The 24,690-nt window shown below is 39.9% G+C and overlaps 1 protein-coding gene across 3 annotated transcripts; it reads right to left on the reverse strand.

Annotated features, from left to right (window-relative positions):
- Positions 1–2,270: 2,270 nt before the first annotated feature.
- GLO1 (glyoxalase I) lies at positions 2,271–22,754 on the reverse strand. 3 transcript variants are annotated; one of them, XM_061624894.1, is made up of 6 exons: positions 22,571–22,749; positions 17,399–17,481; positions 14,874–15,014; positions 6,778–6,845; positions 6,004–6,093; positions 2,271–3,192 (listed from the first exon to the last, which is right to left on the reverse strand). In XM_061624894.1, the coding sequence occupies exons 1-6, from the start codon at positions 22,649–22,651 to the stop codon at positions 3,098–3,100; spliced, it is 558 nt and encodes a 185-aa protein (XP_061480878.1). In that variant the 5' UTR covers positions 22,652–22,749; the 3' UTR covers positions 2,271–3,097. The 3 variants fall into 3 exon arrangements, with proteins under 3 accessions (XP_061480878.1, XP_061480879.1, XP_061480880.1); XM_061624895.1 differs by lacking the exon at positions 22,571–22,749 and adding an exon at positions 19,676–19,781; XM_061624896.1 differs by lacking the exon at positions 14,874–15,014 and having other exon boundaries at positions 22,571–22,754.
- Between the last annotated feature and the right edge of the window lie 1,936 nt (positions 22,755–24,690).

The following is a 24,690-nucleotide window of genomic DNA, read 5'->3' on the forward strand; positions in this document are numbered from 1 at the left end:
GGAAAAAAGAACTGAGTGACATAGGTTGTTATCCACATCACGTTGTCTTCACAATCCCGCTTTCCGTATATGTTCTGCATATAGATTAAACAAATAAGGTGATAAAATACACCCCTGTCTCACACCCTTTCCGACTGGGAACCAATCAGTTTCTCCATATCCTGTCCTTACAGTAGCCTCTTGTCCAGAGTATAGGTTGCGCATCAGGACAATCAGATGCGGTGGCACCTCCATTTCTTTAAAACATTCCATAGTTTTTCATATCTACAAAATCAAAGGCTTTGCTGTAATCTATAAAGCACAGGGTGATTTTCTTCTGAAATTCCTTGGTCCATTCCATTATCCAATGTATGTTTGCGATATGAACTCTGGTACCTCTTCCCTTTTTTCATTCATTCGTGATCACTCATGGCAGAGTAAGATTGTCTTCCAAGATAAGGTCTTTAACAGTGGGTCTGTAAGTGACTGTGGAGGCTGTGATGCCCCTGTAAATGTAATTACTGTAAATACGGTAAGTGCGGATTTACTAGAGTATATGTGGTAAGTAGACTGAGTGAGAGGGGGGAGTACATGGGTTGGAATGTTGATGAGTGTTGTATGATGATTGGCTGAGCGTCTGGGTGTCTGAAAGTATAAATGCGAGGATGACAGTTATGAAGGGGTCAAGTGTTGAGGGTTTTCTTTGGAGAGGATGGTGGTTGGTTCTGGGTTTTTGGAGGGATGGATTGGATTTAGGTGGGTAGTGAGGCAGATTATTTATGACTAAGAAATATAAAGAGTAACACATCTTATGAAACCACACTCATGTTGACTGAACCTTTAAGTAATCTTGTTATTCCCTTGTAAATAAAGAAATAGTTCTTGGTTTACCAAAACGGCTGATCCTTGGCTGGGTTTCACAGACCAGAAGGGTGGGCAGGGCATATTGGAAAACAGTATCAATAGTGGTAGCGGTGAAGAGATAGTGTAACATCAGCTGGTATCCAAAACTACCCAGGGCTGTAATCTTTACAGGCAGAAAGATACAGGGGGGTTGAGGCCTGTAAGTGCACCCAGACAGAATGTAGCAATAGGCCAGGAGGAGACTAAGGCATAGTCTCAAGGCAATATTGTTTACAGAGAGTGTCAGGTGATGGTGCCTAGCAGTGGGATCTTGAGAGATCTGTGCTAGAGCCGGTGAGAGAACCATTTTGAGATCAGGATCCTGAGGTTGGACCGTGAGAGGTGGAGACCATGGGAGGGGTCCTGACAGTGGCCAATTCTGGATCCACAGAGCCTCCCACAGTGAGGACATAGGTTTCCAGATGGAAGATGGTCACAATGAGAATTTGTTTGACATGCCTTCCGCTTAGCTTGTTTGTCCCGTTCGCCCTGTATTCGTGCTTCTTCGAAGTCCATAGCACCTTTAATAATAGCCAACTTCCATTTGGGATATTCATCTGGCATTTCTCGCTCCATATATGGCAAGAGCTTTTGTTGTAGAATCTTGAGCATTACTTTACTTGCATGGGATATTAAGGCAATAGTTTGATAATTACTGCATTCCCTGGGATCCCCTTCCTTTGGAATTGAGATATATATTGAAGGCTTCCAGTCTGTGGGCCATTGCTTAGTTTTCCATATTCGTTGACAAATTTGTCAAAAGTTGGACAGATTCAATCTTAGTAACTTGTAACAACTCTGTTGGTATGCCATCTGTTCCTATTGATTTGTTTCTTCAAAGTGTGTGCTCTACCCATGATTAAAGCAAATACATTTTAATGCATTTATATACCCCCATGGGGTTTTAAAATTATACTAGCTAGAAGTAGCAAAATTTTCAATTAAGTATGAAAAATTAAAAGTTGTTATTAAAGATGCAAGTAAGAATGTTGCTTATAAACATTACGTTGAACTGTCAGCAAAATAATCAACTCCAAAGAAGTTTCAACAAGTCATGAAGCTAATTTAGCCAAGAATGAGCCAAAAAAGTAAACAAGTAAACACCAAACATGTGACAAATTGAGAAGTTTATCTTGGTACCCAGTTCTGCACCAACCAAGAGCTGCTTCTATAAGGCAGCTTGTTATGACCTTTGTGAGAGGTGACCCAGTCGAGCTCAGCCCTTCTACCAATTCTGTTCTCAGACATGGTCGTTACAGTTGTTCCTCTCCTCCCAGGTAAACATACTATCTGAGCAGTTGCATGAGAGGGTGCTAAAACAAGTGGGGGGGTGAGACAATGGGGCAGGATGTTTTGTTCATCATGTACAAAAGAATGTCACACTGAACTTTTAGCTTGAAAATATGTATTTTTTATTTGATGCCACAATGCACTGAAGGCAGGTTAATCCCAAAATAATATTAAAAGTACCACTAACAATGCACCAGTTCAGTCAGACAATTTAGTTAGGGCTATTTGGGAAAGTGTGTATTGCATAATTCATGATCTTTTTGTTTGGGGGATTATATTGAGAAGGGGAGGAGTTAGGTTGGCAGTGATTGGGGGAACATGAATAGAGATCAACCATGGTTTGCATAAATTTGGTTTGCCATTGCATCTGAATTCACAAATTATTAATAAACAACAATTATGACTATTGTGCCACCTTTAGATGCAGTATGCAGGCAAGAGAGAACTTTTGGAACACTGTGCAGATCAGAGACCAGCAGCTTTAAACCATTATGTGGCTGCTGTATACTTGGAAGGCCAAACCATGGTATGGGTTCTTAATCATGGTTAGCACAAGTCATGATTTTTTCTAATGAGAATAAGCACCAGTAAGCCTCAGATTCATGCTCTTCCTTCTTCCATTTCTCCATGCATTAAGAGAAGAGTTTAGAAGCTTACCTATTAGTTTGTGGTTGACAAACTATAGTTTGCTGCATTCAGGCAAAACGCCCTATTATGGCTTGCCACAAGCTACAAATGGAAGCTTCTAATCTCCTACCCTTGTACACAAAGCAGTGTGGAGAAAGGGAGTACATGCAAAAATGAGGCTGACTGCTATTCAATCCCAATCTCCTATAGTTTGGAGAATGACTATATAGACTTGCTTCATTTAAATCAGGAGGACTTTATTTTCAGTCTCTTGATGACAAGATCACTAGGCAGTATTTCAAACTTGGATTATAGTTGCCATATGATTCGGATTCAGTATTTCAATCCAGTAGCCATCAGGATCCTGAATAAAAGCAAGTCCTTTCATTTTACCTGCAAAAGATGAGTATAATAAGGTTAAAAAAGAGACATCAAGAAGTCATGTTTCAAGCCTCTAAAACTAGTTTAATCTTTTAGTATCTTCTTCAAAATACTGAATAGGCATTTTCAAGTGTTCTGAGAAAAAAAACATTTCCCCATTGCTGTTCTATTGAAATATCTAAAAATAGCTACTAAATTCTAACCCACCGAGGTCCATGCATGTTGTGCTACAAAACTGGGACACTATACATAACAAGATTAAAATAAGATACATTGATTGTAAAGGTATTGCCTCTACCTGACCACATGAACAATCATATCACTTAATACATACAAATAATTTCTCTTACAATTATGTACTCAGCATGACAAATTATCTTGGGTAAAGGTGAGGGTTTTGCAAGTGTAACCAACTGGTGTATATCACTTTACAAGACTGCACATGTTCAGAGGGGGAGCTGAGTCAGAAAGCAGCCACCATTATGGGCAGCTAACTTATATTACCTCAGAACAGTTGGGATGATGCCTGTTGTCTCCTTTCTGTAGGCCCTGAACCCTTGGAAACAAGTTGGCCATGGTTTATTTTAAATATGTATATTTAAACTTATTTGTGAAGTTCCTAAAATGACAAGTTTGTCTGTTTCTTATGTTAGAAGGGTATATAATTATTTTTCTCATACTTATCTGAAAAAGATATTTGTGGAAGCTGAGGTGGAAGAGAAGAAAGAATTCTCCCTTGTGGCTAGCAGCTAGATCCAGTAACCCAGCTCAAGAAAGAGAGAGACTGTATGATGACAGCTAAGAACTTTGGGAAAACTATGCTTTTGTATTTGCTGTTTGCTTTCAGTTTTTGGTGACAGTGATGTAAACTGGGCAATGTATGAAAAATCCTTGTAAATGCGATTCAGATAAAATATTGTTAAAGGTTTATGTTTACAGGCTAATTGTCACTGGCCTTTGCTGCGAGTTCCTTCAGAGACCCTGAATATAGGCCTTTGATTGACTGTGTGTGCCTGCATAAGAACATTAAGAATCATAACAAAATAGTGACACAAGTGTCTTCATCTTTGAACCCAGCATCCCTCCCTAGCCTTTGCAGCTCATTCTTTCAGGGTGCTATGGGCTAAGCTGCCCTTATCGTATATGGATTAGAAATAGATTTCCCATCAGAGTTCTATGTAAATGTTAAAAAGAAAAACCTCAGAGTTTAAAAAGACCTTTTTTTTCTTTTCTCCAAGTTAACTGTACAGTTTTTTTCATTCAATTCTGGGAAGTCGGCCAAGCTCCAGGCATAATGTAAATAAGACCAACATTCCATTTATGGCTTTTCCTGCTTCAGTTCCATGATGGTATTTCTGTTTCTGGCTGAACCTTGAAGCATTACCTAACACCTCTAGTACTAGAATGAGGTATCTCCGTGTGAATTTAGAGATGGCCAGACTGATGTGTGAGAAATTCCCAGGATATCATGTCATAATCCTCGTCATTTGACCTTCATTTATCCTGTAAGAGGTGTGAATCAAGATCCCCAGTTTACCATTCTTTTTGGACATGGTCCCTCACCTTTCAACTGGCCAGTCTTTTTGGACTTGGTCCCTTACCTTCCTGCATGGGGAAAGTATAAGGCTTGCTTTGCTTTGAGACTTAATTGGGGAGGATTATTCACGAATTATTCACCTGGTCCCAGACTATGGTCTGAAGGCACATAAGGCCAGCTCCCTGCTGAAGCTAAGCAGGGTCAGGTCTGGTCAGTGCCTGGATGGGAGACCACCTGGGAACCATATGTAAGCCGCCTTGGGTTTCTATCATGAAAAGAAAGGCAGGGTATAAATAAATAAAAAATATTCATTCTTATCCAGATGGATACTTAGATTTTACAAGACGTCTAGACTTATATGACTATGTCATTATATAACCATACGCTTTAAAGCTTGACTTATGCTAACAAATGTTTAATTCAACAGGCTTTGTGTAACAGCCTGACACATTGCTTTATTTTGAGAATTTAACTCTGTTTACTCGCTAAAGCCAGGAATTTGTGTTACCTATGAAACTAAGAATTAAGTGTGTATGAAATAAACATTATTAGTTATTCTGCTGTGAAGACCCCATTATTTTGCTGATATATCCCTAGTCCTAAGAGTATCTTTGGTGGGGTGTCTCTTTTGATATGCCCCTGTGATATCTCCTATGTTCAGAGACAGTGCACGCTTAGATTAGCACAGCATTTGGCAAGTGGAGCTCTGCAGGGCCACAAGGTTAAAAGGGAACTCATGACAACCCTCGATCCTGTGCACTCACTAGAAAGAGGTAGTCCAGACTATTTCAATGGGGCCCTAACTTAGCACTTCCCTGTTCCACAGGTAAGCATGCAGGCATCCTTGCACATTGACATGAGCACACAGCTACCCACTGCATGCAACCATCTGTGGGTTTGAGCTCTAATTCAATCCTCTTCTAATCCAATCCTCTTCTAATCCATTAGCAGAGGAATGAGCAAGACATCTCCAACCTCTTCATTAAATCATACACTGGGAAATCTCATTATAAGAAATTGGAAGCTCTTGCCAAATTAGGTTGGGCTGATGAGACAACTGGGAGCACAGTCACCTGGGCAAATCCAATATGAGGATCCTTTGCTAGAGGCCTTCAACTTCTCCTAAGTCTTGGCTGGTGGTGCAAAGATGACTCCACTGCCTCAAGACCCTTCATTTTCCTCAAATTTTGTAAGTTTTCTCCATGCAATCAATGCCCCCCCTAAAAAAAAAAAAAAGGAGCCCCACCTCACAGCTGGAGAATCACTGGTTTACAGAGAAGACTTACCTTCGTCTGGTTTTTTGACAAATTTCACTCCCAGTTCCTCAAATCTTTTACAAGCTTCGTTTACATCAGGAACAGCAATTCCAATATGACCTGAAGAACAGCAAAGCAATAAAAGGCAATGGTACATTTAAAACAAATATGAATAAAGCCTTCTTCTATTAACTGTCACAAACCAATTTGTTTTGCTACACAGAAAGTTTACTCAATATCAGTGGTTCCCAAACTTTTTTATCCACAAACCACTTAAAAATTGCCAAGGGTCTTGGCGGACCACTTAAAAATAAGAAAAATAGTTATAAAAATGCCATTAAAAATCAAAATGTACACTCAATGCAATGTAATGGATGCACATTCTCCCATCTTCAACCACAAATCCACAGACACATCACAGACCAAATGAAAGAAGCTTGCAGACCACTGCTGGTCCATAAACCAGTTTGGAAACTTCTGCAACATACCATAATACAAAGTGGGGCAACATACTCTTATCCAATGTGTTTGAAATTACTGTTTCTACGAGATGTCAAACTAAGAACCTCAGTTATTCAAGGGAAACAATCTAGTTCCTAAGTGAAGAAGTAGCATAATTTAAACCAATGGTGATTCTGTGACGGCAAAAGGTTTTTGTGACTTCTTCAAGACTCCTCCCCCCCCAAAAAATTGTCCTTTTTAAATTGGCCAAACACCCTTGTACTTTGGCCCTGGAAAGTGTACCATGTGTCAATGCAGCCCTTTACCTCAAAAAAAGTTAACAACCTCTGCTTTACTACATACCAAATCCTCGGGGGTCTGAATTGCCATTGTGGTAAGTCTGATTCTCATCATTTTCAGTGCCCCAGTTGCTGAAAGAAACGGGAAAAGAAGGAGGGAGAAGAGAAAGAGAGAATGAATACAAACAAAACAAAAACAAAAGCTGATTAATGGTGACAAGCAAGTTCTAAACACAGTTTAAAATTTCAAAAAACATTTTTACTATGGAAGCAAAACATAACAGACAATATTAACCAGCAGCAAAACACAACATTTAACAGTGCCAATGAGGCACAAAGACCAAAAGAGGGATAAACAGACACTGATAACTTGAACAGATAAATTCATGAGCCTTTCTAAGTTACTGAAATCAATTATTGCACAAACTGAGTCATAGATTACTATTAAGATAATACTATTAACCTGAAGATACCATTCTACTGGAGGAATCATGGACATCAAAATCAATTTACTTTGTTGACAAACATTAGGTCCATTTTACATTTGTAATTGTGTTTTGCTCTAATCCAGTGGTACTTAACCTTTTCCAGTGCCAGCACCCCTTGGATTTCCAAAATATGCTCTCACACCCCCTGAAAAAATACAGTTCATTTTTTATTTTATTTTTATTTTATTTTAATGTGTTTTAGCCTAACTTAGCTAAGGTAAATTACAGTTTCCCAAAATCTTTGGTTGTACAGTTAATTTCTCGCACCCTTAGAAAAAGTGTCTTGCACCCCCAGGGGTGTGTGCACCCCAGGTTAAGAACCACTGCTCTAATCAAACTAAGGCCAAGATGGAAGAGTGGAGGATCTGCATCAAAATGTAGTTGCATCACAGACATGCTAGAGCAGCAGTGGAAACAAAATTATGAAAGGGCTTAACAAGAAAGACACTACAAAGCATAATATAAAATGAAATTCAAGGACTAGTGTGTGAAGAAAAACATTAGAACTGAAAATGAATTTGGAGGTTGAAAAAGATATTTTTGCAAAACCTAAAAGACAGCTGGTGAATATTGGGCAAGGGAATTACCTGGTTAGTAAGCTTATTGTCAGAAAATGGTACCCTGATTCAGAAGGCAAGTTTGGAAAGGATTGCCTGGTTGCAATTGCAGCAATACTGGTAGGAGAGAAACTGAAATTATTTGGAAGTATCAGCTTGTCTCATAGGAAGGTATAAGAGAGTTCAAAATATGACAGAGGACACTGAGCTATCTCTGAAAAGTACATCCTCTGAACTTGTCTTTACTCTTTGTCTGTTGATAAGACAACTGACATAAGTAATATAGGCCAACTAGCTACTTTCTCGTGTGGAAAGGGTAAAGACATATTTCAGAGAATATCAATAGTAGTGCATGACATGCAGTTATCATTGAAAAACTTAATGGGCTTACTACAGATGGTGCTTCAACCATGGTAGGAGCTAGTTAGGAAAGAAAATAGCTTGCCTTAGCATTCATCCAAGGAGGCTTACTGATCTCATGCCTTCCTTGGAGTAAGCACTTTCTCCTTTCCACTGCTAGATTGAGATGGCTAGAGAGGTGTGACCTGCAGAGGATGCTGAAGTCTGGATAAAATAGAGCAGTGATCTGGATTTGGGGCATTGTTCAGAGGTTCAACCACCAATACAATAAAAGCTTACATACAGGGTTGCAGCACCTTTCTTTCACCCTAAGTGAAACACCACACTGTTTTTGCACTGACAGGGTCCTTCTGAATACCACGGCATCAGCTGCTGCACAATCAAGCCTTGGTGACTTCAAGACTGGATTGCTGCAATGCATTCTATGTGGGGCTTACCTTGCATTTGACTCGGAAACTGCAATTAGTGCAGAATGCTGCAGCCAGACTGCTGACAGGAATGAGGCCATGTCACCATATAACACCTCTGTTCAGAGATCTGCAGTGGTTGCCAATTTGTTACTGGGCTGAGTTCAAGGTGTCACTACTGGTATATTGTTATTACTACTGGGTCACAAGGTGCTACTACTGGTATATGATTATTTATTATTATTATTATTATTAATTAAATTTCTCTCTCCTTAGAAGACCAACACAGATTGCTCTTATTACCAGGACTGGTTTTGCAGCCTAGTTCCTTTAAGTATTTATGAATAATAATTACAAAAGACTTACGTCAGCTCAAAAAGAGAAACTACTATGGACTGCTTAAAGAGCTTTGATGGGATCTGGATGAATGGAAAAAATAAAATTTTATCTGGCTAGGGAGAACAGCAGTAGTAAAAATGACTTTATTCCCTAAATTTCTTTTTCAGGATCTGCCAATAAAAATGTGATCCACAAATGGCAAAGGCTTATAAACACTTTTATAAATGCGCAGAAATGATAGAGGGTGAATAAAGCAATTTTCTTCAAGCCTCTTATAACTAGGGGGGCTGAGTATCCCACATTTACAATATTTCTATGCCACCTGACAAATTAAACAGTTGATACCTTTAATATATAATGACAGAGAAAAAGATCGAGTTACTCTGGAAACAAAGTTGGATTTAGCACATTGTAGCTCTCAGATTCTTGAAACTTACCAGAAATGTTATATAAAAAAAAAGATTGATAATCTGTTTTTAAGCACTACTATCAGAGTTTAGAAATCTTGAGTGAAAGTTCTTGCTCCTCATAAATTGCCATTGTTGCCCTTTTTGTATCATCCTAGGTTAGGGATAACTTTAAATTTCAACAATATCAGCATTGGGCTTGTCATGGTCTATATAGGGCATTGGACCTTTTTGCTAATGGAATTCTGCTTACATAAGCCCAATTGCAGTCTGCTTTGGATCCCATACCTTTGGGGCAGTTTCAAGCCAGGCAAATAGGCATGTTTTGTCAAACGTATTTACATGTACATGGCTGTTCAAGGTTTACCTCAGTTTGAAAAACTCTGTATGCAAAGTGGCAGTCTGAAGGGGGTGACTTCTATGCTGTGCCACACTTTTGTTCTTAAGATTGAGGGGACACTTGATACCCTACAGGAACTCTGGGAGGCAGATCTTGGGAGGAAATCTCAAAAGAAACATGGAATACTATTTGGAGTAAGCCTCCTCTGAAAATAGCCTCTGCCAGATGAAATGATGCTTAAACTGATTTATAGGAGGTATTGTATACCAGTCAAATTGCATTGGATTAATGCTTCTCTATCATCTGATTCTTGGAAGGGATGTGGGCTGCTTGGGAGTTTCTTTTATATGTGGTGGTTGTGTCCTGTCATCCAACCCTTTTGGCAATGGGTGTTTCAGGAGATCTCCTCAATTATACGTCAACTCATTCTGATGGACCAAGGGCTTGCCTTAATCTATATTTCCAGACGAACTTCTAAGCCTTGCTCATAAAAAAGTCATTTTACTTTTTTAGCAGCTGCTCAGGATGAAGTAGCACATCATTGGAAATATGTGACACCCTTTACAATAGCAGACTGGTGGGAAAAAGTGTGGGCTTGAACATTAGCAGAAAAGTTAACTGAGAGGAATCAGTCATTAAGAGGTGTGTAGATAAGACTTTTGAAGATGTCTGGTATCCTTTTATTGTATATGTGGTACTGAAAGAGAGAATGATATTGCCACCATTGTCACAAAAAATCATTTTGGTTAGACATAATTCCAAAGAGATTCTGGGTAATGGCTTGACATAGTGCTTATAATTGTTTTTTTTTTTTTTCAATAATTTTTATTCAGATTTTCATAAAACATACAAGACAAAATCATAAAACATTCAAAGACAAAAAACAAAATCAAAAATAGTTAAACAAAAAGAAAAAAAGAAAAAAAAAAAAAACAAAAATAAAAAATAAAGAGTAAAATATTGACTTCCCATTTGTCAAAGATCAAATCAGTTATAAGTCTATAATATATAACAATCCTGTCTCTTAAGTCATATTATAAAATCACTTTCCTCCAGTAGTTATCTTACTTAATCATCAAATCTCATAAACATTACTTTATTCTTTCCACAAAAAGTCAAAGAGAGGTTTCAATTCTTTAAGAAATATATCTATCAATTTTTTTTTCCAGATAAGCATATCGATTAATCCATCTCATTACTAATTATGATAATCTTATTGTCATAACCATAGTCAAAATAAACATTTCAATTAATCCATCACATCAGAATCTGTTAGGTTCAATAATTTCAGTAGCCATTGTTCTATTATCTCTATTAGTTCCATTTTCCATCTTCCATCTTCAGTAGTCTTGTTAAGTCCAGTAATTTCAATATCCAATCTTCCATTATCAGTATTCCATAATAATCTTGCTGTCAAAGCCATAGTCATATAGTAAGAGTCTGATGGGAATTACCTCTATCCCAAATATTTTCTTGCCATCCATTCTGAATAGGTTGCTGAAATACTGCTGTAAAATCATATCTCTGTTCTTTTTTTCAAAATACACTGGGTCATCTCTTAAAAGTTTTTCCATTGTCACATGGCTGCAGTTAATTCCATAGATTTTCTCTATATTGGGCTCCATCACATCATTCCAGTCCAGAAGATTATCCATGCCATTGATAACTTTATCTCTAGAATCTTCATTCATTTCTTCAGAGATAACATTGAGTTCCAAACAATAGATTTTATTTCTAAAGTCCATAGACTCCAAATCTTGTTCCTGTTCCACGTTGGTTCCAATCTCCGGGATCTCCTCTCTCACAGGGACCCCTATTCCAGTCTCCAGGGTCTCCTCTCTCACAGGGACCCCTGTTCCAATCTCCGGGGTCTCCTCTCTCACAGGGACCCCTTCCAGGGTCACCTCTCTCACAGGGACCCTTATATCTTTAATCTCCTGCTTCATTTTACTCAATTCAATTTTCATTATCTCAATCTCATCCATTATTTTCTGAAACATAGTTATTTCCAGATTTTCAGCCACTTTCTTAATTGCCATTTTAAAAGAAAAATATAGGAAAACCACTTCTTATTTCAGCAACAATTGGGTTAATTCTCCAAACTTGGTGACATCACAGTATAAACAGAGCAGACAGCCTTATCTCTCCAATAGTTAAGTAAACAAAATGCAGTTCCCAGGATCGAAACAATTAATGGCAATCGTCAAGAAACAGATTCGTCAAAATAAAATAGACCAAAAAGAGAGTAGTCTCAAAACAGTATAATATTTTTCAAAATAAAAATCTGGAATAGAAATCCCTCTTCTGTGTATATCTTTAGAATGCAAATCCAGGACAGCTTTTTGCAACAAAAACAGAGATAAGCTATTAATTAGTGCGTAGCAGAGAGAAGTTATGGCTCCCCAGTGAGATGTCAAAAACTGATCAATCTGGCAAATCTCTTTTAAACAGCAACAATTTAAGTCAAGTAAAAGAAAAATATAGAAAGAAGGGTGCTTGCCTGTTAGTGCGTTCTCTCTTAGAAGATAAGGTGAACGTTCGCTTTATCAGATAGAGCTTGCTGTTGAAAATCCGTCCCACCTTCGTCGGCTGGACCTCGTCCCATAAATTAATGAGATCTGGTCGTCCCAACAAAAATAGGCTTTGAGGTTAATCTCTTCGTTTCTCCCTACCCGGGAGAAGTTTAATCAGTCAAAAAAAAAAGAAAAAACTGACTGATATATCTGAATAAGCTTCTTTTGAGGCAGGAGCCCGTCTCAAAAGCAGGCACAGGCTAAGTCACCCTTCCCGGAAGTGTGTGCTTATAATTGTTTATGGTTTCTTACTATAATCGTCGGGAATTGTATTTGCTTTACATACCGTGGCGTTTTGGTGTTGTGCATGGAAGTGTTTTTTGCGTTGTTATATGAAATTTATTAAATAAAAATATATTTTTTTAAAAAACCACTCCTCTCCCACCAGGACCCCAAGGCAAACATTGAAAACATCTTAAAAACAAAACATCTTAAAAATCTTTTTAAAAATCTTAAAAAGCAATTCCAAAACAGACACAAACTGCGATAAGGTCTCTACTGAAAAGGCTTATTGAAAGAGGAAGATCTTTAGCAGATGCCGATAAGATAACAGAGATGGTGCTGGTCTAATACTTAAACGGAGGGAATTCCAAAGGTTAGGTGCCACAATACTAAAGGTCCACTTCCTATGTTGTGTGGAATGGACCTCCTGATAAGTTGGTATCTGCAGAAGGCCCTCATCTGCAGAGGGCAGTGATCGACTCGATATGTAAGGGTAAGACAGTATCCTGTCTTCAGGTATCCTGATCCTAAGCTGTATAGAGCTTTGTACACCAAAACCAATACCCTGAACTTGGTCTGGCAAGGTAGGTACATACACACACATATATATCCCTTAATAACTTGGAACCAGTTTACTTACAGGAACGCCTTACCCCATATGAGCCCACTTGAGCAGTTCAATCTGCGGAACTGGCCATGCTACAGGTGCTACATAATACTCTTTCCGCACTTGTAAGAAACTGTTCTTTTAGTGCGGCAGCACCTACTCTTTGGAACTCCCTGCCTATTCACATCAGGCAGGCATCTTCACTGTATTCCTTTTGGCATTTGCTTAAAACTTTTTTTGTTTAGGCAAACCTATCCAGACAGGCAGATGCTGATGTGTTTCAATCTTTTTAGTCTGCTTTAATTGTTTTTAAACTTTTTTTTATTTTAAACTGTTTTATTGATAATTTTAATGTTTTTTTGTAAACAACTTAGAGGTTTTTACAATCAAGCAGTTTATATATTTTGTTAAATGTACACAAATAAATAAATGACTGGTTCAGATTTTGTATAAGTGTAAATCTGGCAGGTACCCACTTCCCCTGCATCCTACCACACATTGCAAGAACAATCTCAGGCACGGCTCCCCAATGGTGGTCATTCATTAATAGAAAAAAAAACTTCCTATATGTAAATCACACCAAAGCACCAAAACAAGAAGTCTCAAATGCTATTTCAATGACAGACAAACACAGACAAGGTTGTTCCAGCATTGAAGTAAGGAAGGTGCAGGCCAAGTTCAGCCCTATATTAAATCAGTGCTCTGCTTCCAGCCATGTTCACTATACTAGAAGCTTCTAGGAATTTGAAACAGGGTTTTTTTTATAGTTAAATGACAGCAATATCTTAAGATTTATTCTTAGCATCTACTGAAGTCTACCATTTTAGTCAAAACATTCTGGATATGCTTTTATTTTCACGCTAACAACATATGGTGACATACTGACAAGGACTGAAATACACTTTGTTATGATTTGCAACATATGCCACATATAAGCTTTTTCTTTCAGTGTTAAGTGACAAGCATATGTTTAAAAAAGCTTGGCTTATGCAATGAATATGGCTTTGCTGTTGCAAACAATTCAGTACCTCTGCTACTTTGCAGACTGACCTTTGTCAAGAATTTTCATTCCTTAGGCGGTACTTGTACATTTCAGATGCTAACCTGAGACAGTGAATTCCTGTTTGAATGTCTAATTTATTTATTTATTTTATTAATTAAACTTATATACCGCCCAACTAGCAATAGCTCTCTGGGCAGTGAACATCAAAAAAATACAATAAAATTACACAATCTCATAAAACGAAGTATATAAAAACTGTACAAACTGAAATCAGATTACAACAATTTAAAATTAAATTAACTTAAATTAAAATGCCTCAGAGGAAGGTTTTAACTTGGTACCTTCCAAACACAGAAAAACTCTCTAACTGGCAACATCCACCTCACCTTTTAAACTGTGCACTTACTGCCTCAGACGGGACTGGAGCTCAAAAAAAAAAAACAACCTTGAGAATCAACAGCTCCATGTATCCTGGAAGTCACCACTTCTCTCCTAAAAGCTACAACAGGGGTCAGTAGCAGAGCACATGCACTGCAAGGTTCAATCCCCAGCATCTCCAGGTTAAAGGATCAGGTAATATGCAATAGGAAAGATATCTGCCTCAGACTTTGGAGAGCTTCTGCTAGTGAGTAAGTAGATAGTACTGGACTAGACAGTCAAATTGTCCAGGCTACTTCCTATGTAGGCAGTTATCTGTAATCTAGGATTCTTGGGTGAACACCTATAGTTCGTTGGTGTGTAACAAAGACACTCTGCTTACAAGGAAGTAGAATGCTGCTTGAACTACATGCACAGACAATGGAATAATCAAAATACAAGGAAAAAAGCATGATTTAGTGAATATAGTTGTAACTCACTGGGTCAACTCTAAGACACCCTTTCTAGAAAGAGTCCATGAAATTCTCTCTTTTTCATCTTTTGGAATATCATTTTTATCTTCATAAGCCAGGAAGTAGAGGGAGAATTTCATAGTAGGGAAGTCACACTTCTTGAGTAGGCTAGAAGATAAACAGCTTGAAATGAAATTTATGTGAGAAAAGCAAACAGAAGCAACTCCGTACCCCCCCAACATTTTAAAGATTTGCAACACATTCCCCATTTTTACATCAAAAGGTTCTCAATACTTACAACAGACTTGTGGCACCTTAAAGACTAACAAATTTATGCTGGCATAAGCTTTTGTGGACAAAAAACCCACTTCAGAGACACATCAGAAGAAACCTTGGCTGTAATAAATCTGTTGGTTGTTATAGCGCCACAAGATTCTTTGCTGCTTTTACTGCAACAGACTAATACACTCAATTAGACGAGAAATTCAGTATGTGCTGATGTTCTTCATAGTGATCATAAACATGCCAGAAACACATTTGAGGCAGAACATGTCACCCCCAGCTCTGCCCTTTAAGGGACAATATAATACAATATCCCATCTGCATGTCATAGGCAAGAAGCAGCAGAAAGTATTTGCTGTTAACCTAAGAACATGAGCCTGCTGGATCAGGTCAATAGTCCATGTAGTCTAGCATCTTGTTCTCACAGTGGCCAACCAGTTGCCCATGGGAAGCCCGCAAGCTAGACCTGAGTGCAAAGAGCACTCTCCTGCTGTTTCCAGCAACTGGTATTTGGAAGCACACTGCCTCCAACTATGGAGACAGAGCACAGCTATCATGGCTAGTAGCCACTGATAGCCTTTTCCTCCATGAATATGACTACTCTTTTAAAGCCATCCATGTTGGTGGCCATCACTGCCTTTTGTGGGAGCAAATTCCACTGTATCACTGTGTGCTGTGTGAAGTACTTTCTTTTATCTGTCCTGAATCTTCCAACATTCAGCTTCATTGGAGGTCCGCAAGTTCTAGCGTCATGAGGGAGAAAAAAACTTCCCTGCCCACTTTCTCCATGCCATGCATAATTTTATACACTTCTATCATGCCACCTTTTTTCTCTAAACTAAAGAGCCCCAAATACTGCAATCTTTCTTCATAGGGGAGTCAGTCTATCCCTTTGACCATTTTGGTTGCTCTTTTATGAACCTTTCCCAGTCAACAATACTATTTTTGAGGGGAAGTGACTGGAACTCACTTGCTTTTTAATTTTAAAAAGTGCAAAAGTGGGTTTTTTTTACAATGCTTACTTAGACTGCAGTCCAAGCTTCCTACAGGCTCTGCAACACAGTAGAGCTACCACCGCATCCATGGCCCAGCTATTCACAATGGCAGCTGGTGGGTGGGTGGGTAGCCAATTTGGGTTGACTCCAACACCAACTTCAGGCTGGCCCAGCAATCAACCCTGAAACAGGCTTAATGCCAGCTGTGGGAGCAGCTCAGGATCCATCGGATCCCAGGTTGACTGTCCCATCCGTGCCCTTGGAACACCCCATTTCATAGCTATCTGCTCGGCTCTCCTGGTGGTGATGCTCACAAAAGCACAGACTAACTAAAAATCAGTTCCTCACCCAACTTTTAAAAGTGAAACCCTTGTTAACTGCATCTTTGGCCTTAGTTTAACATCAGACAATTCCTTCACTGGAAGCAAGAAATCAGAACCAAAAGTGCTCACAATACAGGGTCCAGATGCTTCTTCTTTGGACCACCATCATACCCTAAAGACTATGATTTTCAGACATGGCTAATGACAAGGTATGCTCAGTTAATATAAATACAAGTTTCATAGCATGACCATTAGCAGTTTTACACAGATGCATAACTGCACAAACATGCTAGTTTTTCTTCCCAGTCATGCAGTATAGCTTTTCACAGACAACACTGCATACGAGTATTAATTTAAATAATCATTATGAGTCAGTGCTCCAACACCCTGGTAACTGCCTCGGGTAAAAAAATCTCAATGATAGACATTATTCAGCATAAAACAGCAAAAAGAACATTGTTTCATGTGACTAGTTTGATCCCCTACAAATAATGATCTGAAGTTTGGGGGCTCTTCCCCCGTGCTTTTGTCACCACTTGCAGCAAACAGGATTCCATAGCACAGGGTGAAGGAGAGGACACAGAATTACCAAGGCAGGAGATTGCCACTTAGAAATGTTGTTTCACAGGCAGCATTACCAAGTTCCAATCTCTGACCAGCTCTCAGATGGTGCAGCAGGTAAATGAACAGCTTGCTCCCCAAGAATGGCTTGGATCACCTCACAGCTCTAGAAAAGGCAGAACTTTTGTGCCCCACTTTTAGTTTTGTATCTCCAACATAATTATTTAGAAACATTCTCGTTCAAATTTGTTGGCTTTTAAGCCATGCTGAAAGTAAGTCATGCAATTATGTTTCCAACCTCACTTTACAGGACTGGCAGGCTTGCAATTCAGAATAGACCACTGAAACTTTGATAAGAAATAAGAGCTAGCCAAAAAAGGTTTGTACTTACATCATTCCAAGAACCCTAGTATAAAAATCCAGGGACTTTTTAGGATCTTTTACTCTTAGCATAGTCTGTTGCAACAGAAAATCCTGCAGAAAGATACAATTATTATGTTTCTGTCAACCATGAAATACATTAACATTGGAATATAGTTTTCCATTAAGTACTTTTGTTAATATGAGCACCACAGATCTAACACTATATTGTCAATGTTTTCAGCATTATTACTGTGCCAGATGACCAAGCTAGCATGCATGTGAGTATGGGTGGATAGGAATTACTTGCTTATTTTGGGGTGACCCTCAAAAGCACCCTCAACTATGTTAACTGGGCATTTTTTCAATCAATCTTTAAAACTTATATACAGGTGTTTATTATGCTAACCCTGAAACAACTCCATTCCCTGGTTTGATAAGACAGAGCTCTTGAGCATTGATAAAACAGCTAATTCCACATGTGAGTTGGTGAGAATGGGAAAGGGAGAGGCCTAATCTTACACCATTGCTAGCCAATTCTGGAAGAAAAAGGTTCCATAGACACTCAGAAGACAGTTATTCCCTCACTAGGACCCGTGACATTGGGGAAGGACATATCCATGTCAGGGTGAGGGCTGAGTCCGTACCTACAGTAAGGGAAGGAAATACCTTACTCACATGGATGGAAGGACATACTTCCGTGTTTGCACTCTCAAGGGAAGGAGATACCTTGGGGGCATCAGAGAAAAGAAATACCCCAGAGAGGAAGGCCTGTGCTGCCTCACACAAAGAGCAGGGAGGGGATTTTGTAACCCCCCACTTAGCTAAGAAGAGAGCTGTGCAACCTCCTGACTACTCCGACCGACCCCTCAATGACCCCATTCCCTGATTTGATCAGCCAGCACTCTTGGGTATTGGTAAAATAGTTGATTCTATGTGTCAGAAAGAGCAGTGGAGTCCTAAGCAGTGGCCAGGACGGAAGTGAAGTTTTTTCCACCCATATCACTACACCAGCTCCAGACTGCCATTGCTGAGGGGCTCCAAAAATGGGACCTCTCAGGGGATCTGCAGACTTTGGGATCCAGCAGACCTAAACCTTACAGTATCTTGTACCCCAAACACCCAATTTTGTGACTTTCCACTTGCTACTGCCAGTGGCAAAACCACTGGTGAAAACTTTCCACCTATCAGGGATCAGCTGGGGTCTTCTCTTTGGTGGAATGCCCAGCCAGCAGAGACTGGAATACATGCTATCCTCCCCTCCCCTGCCATCAATATGAAGGAGGGGGTAGTACTGCATTCTGAGCCATGCCTGTTTGCTATCACTTCCAGCTAGATACTTTACAGAACAAAGCTTCTATGGAAAACTTAGAATTTTGATAATTCAGAAAGTAAATTATGGGAAATCAGAGAAAGCACTTATGACATGTCAGTAGCATAAATGGAAAACTATGATTTGTTTGACTCTGAGGGGACACTTTATTCTGAAGTACAACTGCAACAGTTCTTGGTGACATGACAGATTCAAAAGTAAACATATACAAGATAATGGCTGGAAATTCCAAGCTTCTAATGCTTGACATTTTTCATATTTTCTGGACAAATTGAGAACTAGCAGAAACTGATATTAGAAATGAGGAAACAATGGTATTAAATCTACTATACATCCCAAGAACTGAGTGCTTCACTTAAAGTAGTTAGAGCTGTGGCAAAAATATGCATTACTTCAAACTGGAGTGGCAGATGCATCAATTCCAGAATAATCTTTAAAATATGAATGATTACACCATAACACATAAATTTACTTTAGTGACAAGGAAATCAATTTTATTGAAAAACTGATTGTTTTAGTTGTGTATTTGAATGTCAAATGCTGGGCAGTGCAACTACAATCCTAAACAACAGTTATTTTGTTTATTTATTTACAGTATTTATACCCCGCTTGTCAATGAATAGTTTAAATCCCAGAAAAATGGAACAAGACAAGATAAACAGAAAAAAACACAAAAATTACAAAAGCATATAAACAGGTCCAATAAACAAATTAACCATTATGTCAGAAGGCAGGTGAGCAAAATTACAGAAGGACAAAAAGTAAAGCTTCCAGTTTAACCTCAACAGACATAAACACAGGACATTCAAACAGAATAAACAAATAAATGGTCTTAACTACAGCTCCCACTCCATTTATCAGCTATGACACCCCACTCACTGTCCATCTATCTCTCACACAAAGAGGTCTCCACTCTGTTGCTTTTGAGCAACTTAACATCTTTCACCCATCTGCCCAACCCATCCCGGCTCTTACCCCGTGGTATAAATCATTGCCAACAAGCATCCACAGCAAGAACCTCCCACCACTTGCTACCACTTGTCCGTTGTAGCAACAGAGCAAAAAACAAACACGTAAGATAAAGAGAGTGGCAATAAGCCACAGCTGATGTTCCTCTCCCCTTTCCGGTCCTGACAAACCTCCAAGGTCAAAAAGGCTGCTAGGGAGGGCTGTGTAGGTGAGTTTGCTGGCCACTTCCTTCTCTCTCCTCTTTACCAGCCAGCACAAACAGAATCAGGTGTCCTTATTACATTTATATCCCACTTTTCCTCCAAGGAGTTCAAGGTGGTGTACACGGTTCTCCCCTGTCCATATTATCCTCACAACAACGCTGTGTGGTAGGTTAGGATCAGAATTAGAGAGTGGCCAGCCAAAGACTTTCATGGCTGACTGGGGACTGGAACCCTGATCACCCAGGTCTTAGTCCAACATGGCAATCGACAGGACCAAGTAAAATGCTTTGATTGGGTTTTAAGTATCTTTAGTCCGGATTACATAAATACACGTTAAAGCACTGTGAGAATGAATTTAGCAGCCTTTTCAAGCCACTAACAGAACATTGCTATGCAGGCTTCCTCAACTATCCTATTGGGTTCAGTGGGGTTTACTCTAAGGTGAATGTCCATTAGATTACAGCTAAAGGACTGGAAGTGTTCAATATACATCCCAATTCCAAAGAAAGGAGATCCCAGAGAATGCAGTAATTATCAAACTAGTGCCTTAATATCCCATGCAAGTAAAGTAATGCTCAAGATTCTACAACAAAGGCTCTTACCGTATACGGAGTGAGAAATGTCAGATGTCCAAGCTGGATTTAAAAAGGAAGAGGCACCAGAGATCATATCGCAAACATACATTGGATAATGGAATGGACCAAGGAATTTCAGAAGAAAATCACCCTGTGGTTTATAGATTACAGCAAAGCCTTTGATTGTGTAGATCATGAAAAACTATGGAATGCTTTAAAAGAAATGGAGGTGCCATCGCATCTGATTATCCTGATGTGCAACCTGTACTCTGGACAAGAGACTACTGGAAATACAGAATATGGAGAAACTGATTGGTTCCCAGTAGGAAAGGGTGTATTTTATTTCACCCTATTTGTTTAATCTGCAGAACATATCATACAGAAAGCAGAACTGGACCAAGATGAAGGAGGTGTGAAAACTGGAGAGAGAAATATCAATAATTTAACATATGCAGATAATACCATACTACTAGCAGAAACCAGTAATGATTTAAAACAAACGCTGATGAAAGTTAGAGGAAAGCACAAAAGCAGGACTACAGCTGAACGTCAAAAAGACTAATGTCAACAGAAGATTTATGTAACTTTACAGTTGACAATGAGGACATTGAACTTGTCAAGGATTATCAATACAGTAGGGCCCCGCTTTACGGCGTTCTGCATTATGGTGTTCCGCTGATGCGGCAACTTTCAAGCAGGGGAAATTCCCCATTTTAAAGCCGATGTTGCCATTTTGTGACATTTTCACGTCATTTTTTTGCGACACAGCCCATTATAGTCTATGGGACCCCGCTTTACAGCGATTTCCGCTTTACGGCAGGGGCCTGGTCCCTAACCCGCCGTATTAACGGGGCCCTACTGTACCTTGGCATGGTCATTAACCAAACTGGAGACAATAGTCAAGAAATTAGAAGAAGGCTAGGACTAGGGAGGGCAGCTGTGAGAAAACTAGAAAAGGTCCTCAAATGCAAAGATGTACTGAACACCAAAGTCAGGATCATTCAGACTATGGTATTCTCGATCTCTATGTATGGATGTGAAAGTTGGACAGTGAAAAAAGTGGGTAAGAGAAAAATCAACTCATTTGTAATATGGTGCTGGAGAAGAGCTTTGCGCATACCATGGACTGCGAAAAAGACAAATAATTGGGTGTCAGAACAAATTAAACCAGAACTATCAATAGAAGCTAAAATGATGAAACTGGGGTTATCATACTTTGGACACGTAATGAGAAGACATGATTCACTAGAAAATACAATAATGTGGGAAAAACAGAAGGGAGCAGAAAAAGAGGAAGGCCAAGCAAGAGATGGATTGATTCCATAAAGGAAGCCACAGACCTGAACTTACAAGATCTGAACAGGGTGGTTCACGACAGATGCTCTTGGAGGTCGCTGATTCATAGGGTCGCCATAAGTCGTAGTTGACTTGAAGGCACATAACAACAAGAGGCCACAACCTAAACTGAAATCCTACAAAAACTCAATGGTGCTTACTTCTGAGTAGTAATGTTTGTTTATTTATTTATTTAAAATATTTCTGTCCCACCCTTCTACCCTATAATAGCACTCAGGGCGGCTACAATAAAATCGCACACATATATAATAAAATACACAATACAGTATATAGCAATACACTGTAAACCACACTAAACTTATTAACGAATAATAGTAAATTAGTAAATATCCAGAAGATTGAACGTTGTAAGAGATGAGTGGTTTATAGTAAGCCAATACCATCCCAGGAAAAAAAGATACAGCTCTACATCTAGAACTGATCTCATATTCGTCCAAGAGTCTTTAAATCGCGACAGCCAGCGAGCTCAAGCACGCCGGGAGAGACATGATCCTTCAGATCATTGCGTTAAAGTTCAGCCACGCCAGCATTCAGGTGAAAGGCAATACCTGCCTGGCCTAGCTTCGCTCTACTTAATCTCTAGATCCTCAAACCCTAAAAGGAAACAAAACCATCTCTTTTGTACACCGCCCGCAATGAATCAAAGCAACCTCTTCTCTCCTCAACTTTCAGAATCGCCTTGCAATTTTACCTTCCCCCCTGAAAAAAAGCATAACGCAAAAACAAGTCCTCTCTTCTCTTTACAAAAGATTTTCCTCAAGTTTTACCTTGGTGCTGGGATGAGGATCAGTACAGGCACTAAAGACTGCCTCATCGGTGAGGCCGCTGGCCTCCGATTGCTCGGACATGTTAGACTCTTACAGCTATCAAACTGAACGTTTCCCCTAGTATACTGCTTATCCCACGCTACAGCGTCTTAATTGCCGCGACAGCGAGAACGAGGTTGCCCAAGCAAGGAAACCTCTAGCCAATAGCGACCAGCTATGCAAATTAAGGTAGTCTGAGTTCCGCCGTATCTCCACCTATAGGAGCGCCGCTTCTCTAGGACTAAAGCTATATTCCTACAACTCCCAGAATTCCTTGAAAAGCAGATAGTTGTATCCTACACTTCCGGATTATGCTGCTATTCCTTCTTAAGGAAAAAAACAGCAACTCCGGCAACGAACGTGTTAAAGCGACGTGCTTTAGCAGTCCCAGTGTAATATTTTTTTATATTTAGTGTTGCATTTGCTCTTAGTGGGGAGTGATGGAGTTCATTGTGTAACGGAGCAGCAATCTCAAGAACGGCGATGGAGGGACAAAGTCTAGCAGTACTTTATTACAGGCGAATTAAAGATAATATTCCAAACCGAGTAAAACCAAATATTGAATTGAATTGAATTGAATTGAATTGAAACTTTATTTTTACCCCGCCCTTTTTCCAAACTGGAACTCAGGGCGGCTTACAAATAAAACTACGTGTAGTTAAAAACATAGAAAAACATACAATTAAAATGCAATTAAACTATGCACAACCTTAAAACCATAAAAGGCACTTAAAAATCTAAAAACAATTTAAAATAATAGATAATAATATAAAACATTAAAACAAGCCTTGTAAAGCCCAATCCTAAACACCTTCTATCCCAAAAGCCTGTCTTTACTTGCCGACGCAAGGATGGCAAGGAGGGGGCCATTCGTGCCTCCCTAGGAAGGGAGTTCCAGAACTTAGGAGCAGCCACCGAGAAGGCCCTATCTTGCGTCCCAACCAATCGTACTTGCGAGGGTGTTGGGACTGAGAGAAGGGCCTCTCCTGAAGATCTCAGGGCCCGGGCAGGCTCGTATAGGGAGATACAGTCTGACAAATAGCCTGGACCTGGGCCGTATTGGGCTTTAAAGGTCAAAACCAGCACTTTGAATTGTGACCAGAAACAAACTGGCAGCCAGTGGAGCTGTTGTAACAAGGGAGTTGTATGTTCCCTGTAACCAGCCCCTGTTAATACTCTGGCTGCAGCTCTTTGTACCAGTTTAAGTTTCCGAACAGTCTTCAAAGGCAGCCCCACGTAGAGCGCGTTACAGTAGTCTAAACGGGATGTAACTAAGGCATGCATCACCATAGTCAAATCAGGCATTTCCAGGAACGGGTGCAGCTGGCGCACTAGTCTTAAATGGGCAAAGGCACTGCTGGCCATGGCCAAGACCTGGGCCTCCAAGTTCAGAGCAGAGTCCAGGAGCACACCCAAACTGCGAACCTGTGTCTTCAGGGGGAGTGTAACCCCATCGAGCACAGGCTGAATCCCTATTCCCTGATCTGCCCTTCGACTGACCAGGAACACCACCATCTTGTCTGGATTTAGTTTCAATTTGTTCGCCCTCATCCAGTCCATCACTGATGCCAGGCACTGGTTCAGGACCAGGACAGCTTCCTTGGCTTTAGGTGGAAAGGAGAAATAGAGTTGGGTGTCATCCGCATACTGATGGCACCGAACCCCAAACCCCCGGACAACCTCTCCCAGGAGTTTCATATAGATGTTAAATAACATGGAGGACAAAACTGAACCCTGAGGGACCCCATAGGTCAATGGCCAAGGGGTCGAACAGGAGTCCCCCAGCACCACCTTCTGAGTTCGTCCCTCCAGAAAGGAATGGAGCCATCGTAACATGGTGCCCCCAAGTCCCATCCCAGCAAGGCGGTCCAGAAGGATACCATGGTCGATGGTATCGAAAGCCACTGAGAGGTCCAGTAGAACTAACAGGGACACAGTCCCCCTGTCCAGCTCTCTGCGAAGGTCATCCACCAAGGCGACCAAAGCTGTCTCTGTCCCATAACCAGGCCTGAAACCAGGCTGAAATGGATCCAGATAATCCGTTTCATCCAAGAATCTCTGGAGCTGGGCAGCCACCACAC

The sequence above is a fragment of the Rhineura floridana genome, chromosome 4 (genome assembly GCF_030035675.1).
Source record: "Rhineura floridana isolate rRhiFlo1 chromosome 4, rRhiFlo1.hap2, whole genome shotgun sequence".
Taxonomy (NCBI): Eukaryota; Metazoa; Chordata; class Lepidosauria; order Squamata; family Rhineuridae; genus Rhineura; species Rhineura floridana.